Source organism: Penaeus monodon, chromosome 33, assembly GCF_015228065.2.
Source record: "Penaeus monodon isolate SGIC_2016 chromosome 33, NSTDA_Pmon_1, whole genome shotgun sequence".
Taxonomy (NCBI): domain Eukaryota; kingdom Metazoa; phylum Arthropoda; class Malacostraca; order Decapoda; family Penaeidae; genus Penaeus; species Penaeus monodon.
In genome coordinates this window covers 3,154,437-3,155,469 of record NC_051418.1, presented here as the reverse complement: position 1 = coordinate 3,155,469, position 1,033 = coordinate 3,154,437, and the positions used below count along the sequence as shown (strand labels likewise).

Genomic DNA, 1,033 nt, shown 5'->3' with positions numbered 1-1,033 from the left:
GAAAGGGAAGACATTGAATCCGGCGTTTTCTTGTCTCGACTTTTACGGATTTTCATCTTTTTTGTTTATCTTCCTCTGCTTTGTGTGCGTTTTGCCTGTGTTTGCCTACGCCTCTCTTTCTCTCCACATAACATAACCTAATCCATTATTAATCTCAAAGAAACCCAAGACCAATACTCCCACCTATAATCCCCTTTACTTAGACGTCATGAATTTTCACGCAAACGTATCCCCGTAAAGACAAAGGTAAACGTTGACGCACCGATATTCGGGGCGGCGAACGTGTCGTCCAAGAAGTAGAAGAGGAACACCTTACACGACGGTCGACTCAGCACGCAGTTGTCCAGCACGACCTAGGGGGCAGGAGGGTGGGTGGTGAGGAATTTCGGACTCTATAGCTCTCTCGAAATAAGGGCGAGGATCATGAAAGAGATGATGTTGACAGTGATGGTGAAGATGACAGTGATGGAGGTGATGATGTTGAAATCACAGGCGATGGTGGAATCATTATCATTAATGATGGCTTCTACTATCATTATTTCCATTTGCAATTAACGTTTCTCACATAAATTTGAAACTGAAGTGTGTATTGGGATCAGACAAATTGGTTACTGTCTAAACTACTTGAAAGACAATTTCAAACATACTGCTAACAACTCATAACATCTAGAACAATTCATAGAACACCACCTCGATCGCTGCAAAGTTCACACATGACCTATCCTGACCTTAGCAAGTTCAGGATAGTGAATGATCAGGAGCCGAAGGTTGCTTTGCTGGGCGGCGGTGGGTGCGAGGGCGTCTCCCCAGAATTCGCTCCTGACGATCCCCTCGACGGCCTTGCTGTGGTAGGGACGCCCCGAGGAGTGGTGGGGGAATTAAGAGTGAAAAAGAATATAACTTTGAATAGATAAAAACATCAAGCACAACAACATGTCTACAAAGACGATATAATATACAGTCACAGTAAGAAGTGTGCGCCAAACAGTGGCATTTCCAGTATTCTGATGAGGAGCGTGGTCTCACTCGGAAA

At 44.5% G+C, this 1,033-nt stretch overlaps 1 protein-coding gene across 1 annotated transcript in view; it reads right to left on the bottom strand.

Annotated features, from left to right (window-relative positions):
- LOC119593953 overlaps positions 1-1,033 on the bottom strand; it is a gene marked incomplete at its 3' end in the record, with an annotated part of 4,782 nt that overhangs the window by 2,123 nt on the left and 1,626 nt on the right. Inside the window, 2 exon segments of the mRNA XM_037942972.1 lie at positions 263-353; positions 729-843. Of these exon segments, the coding sequence (XP_037798900.1) occupies positions 263-353; positions 729-843 (206 nt within the window).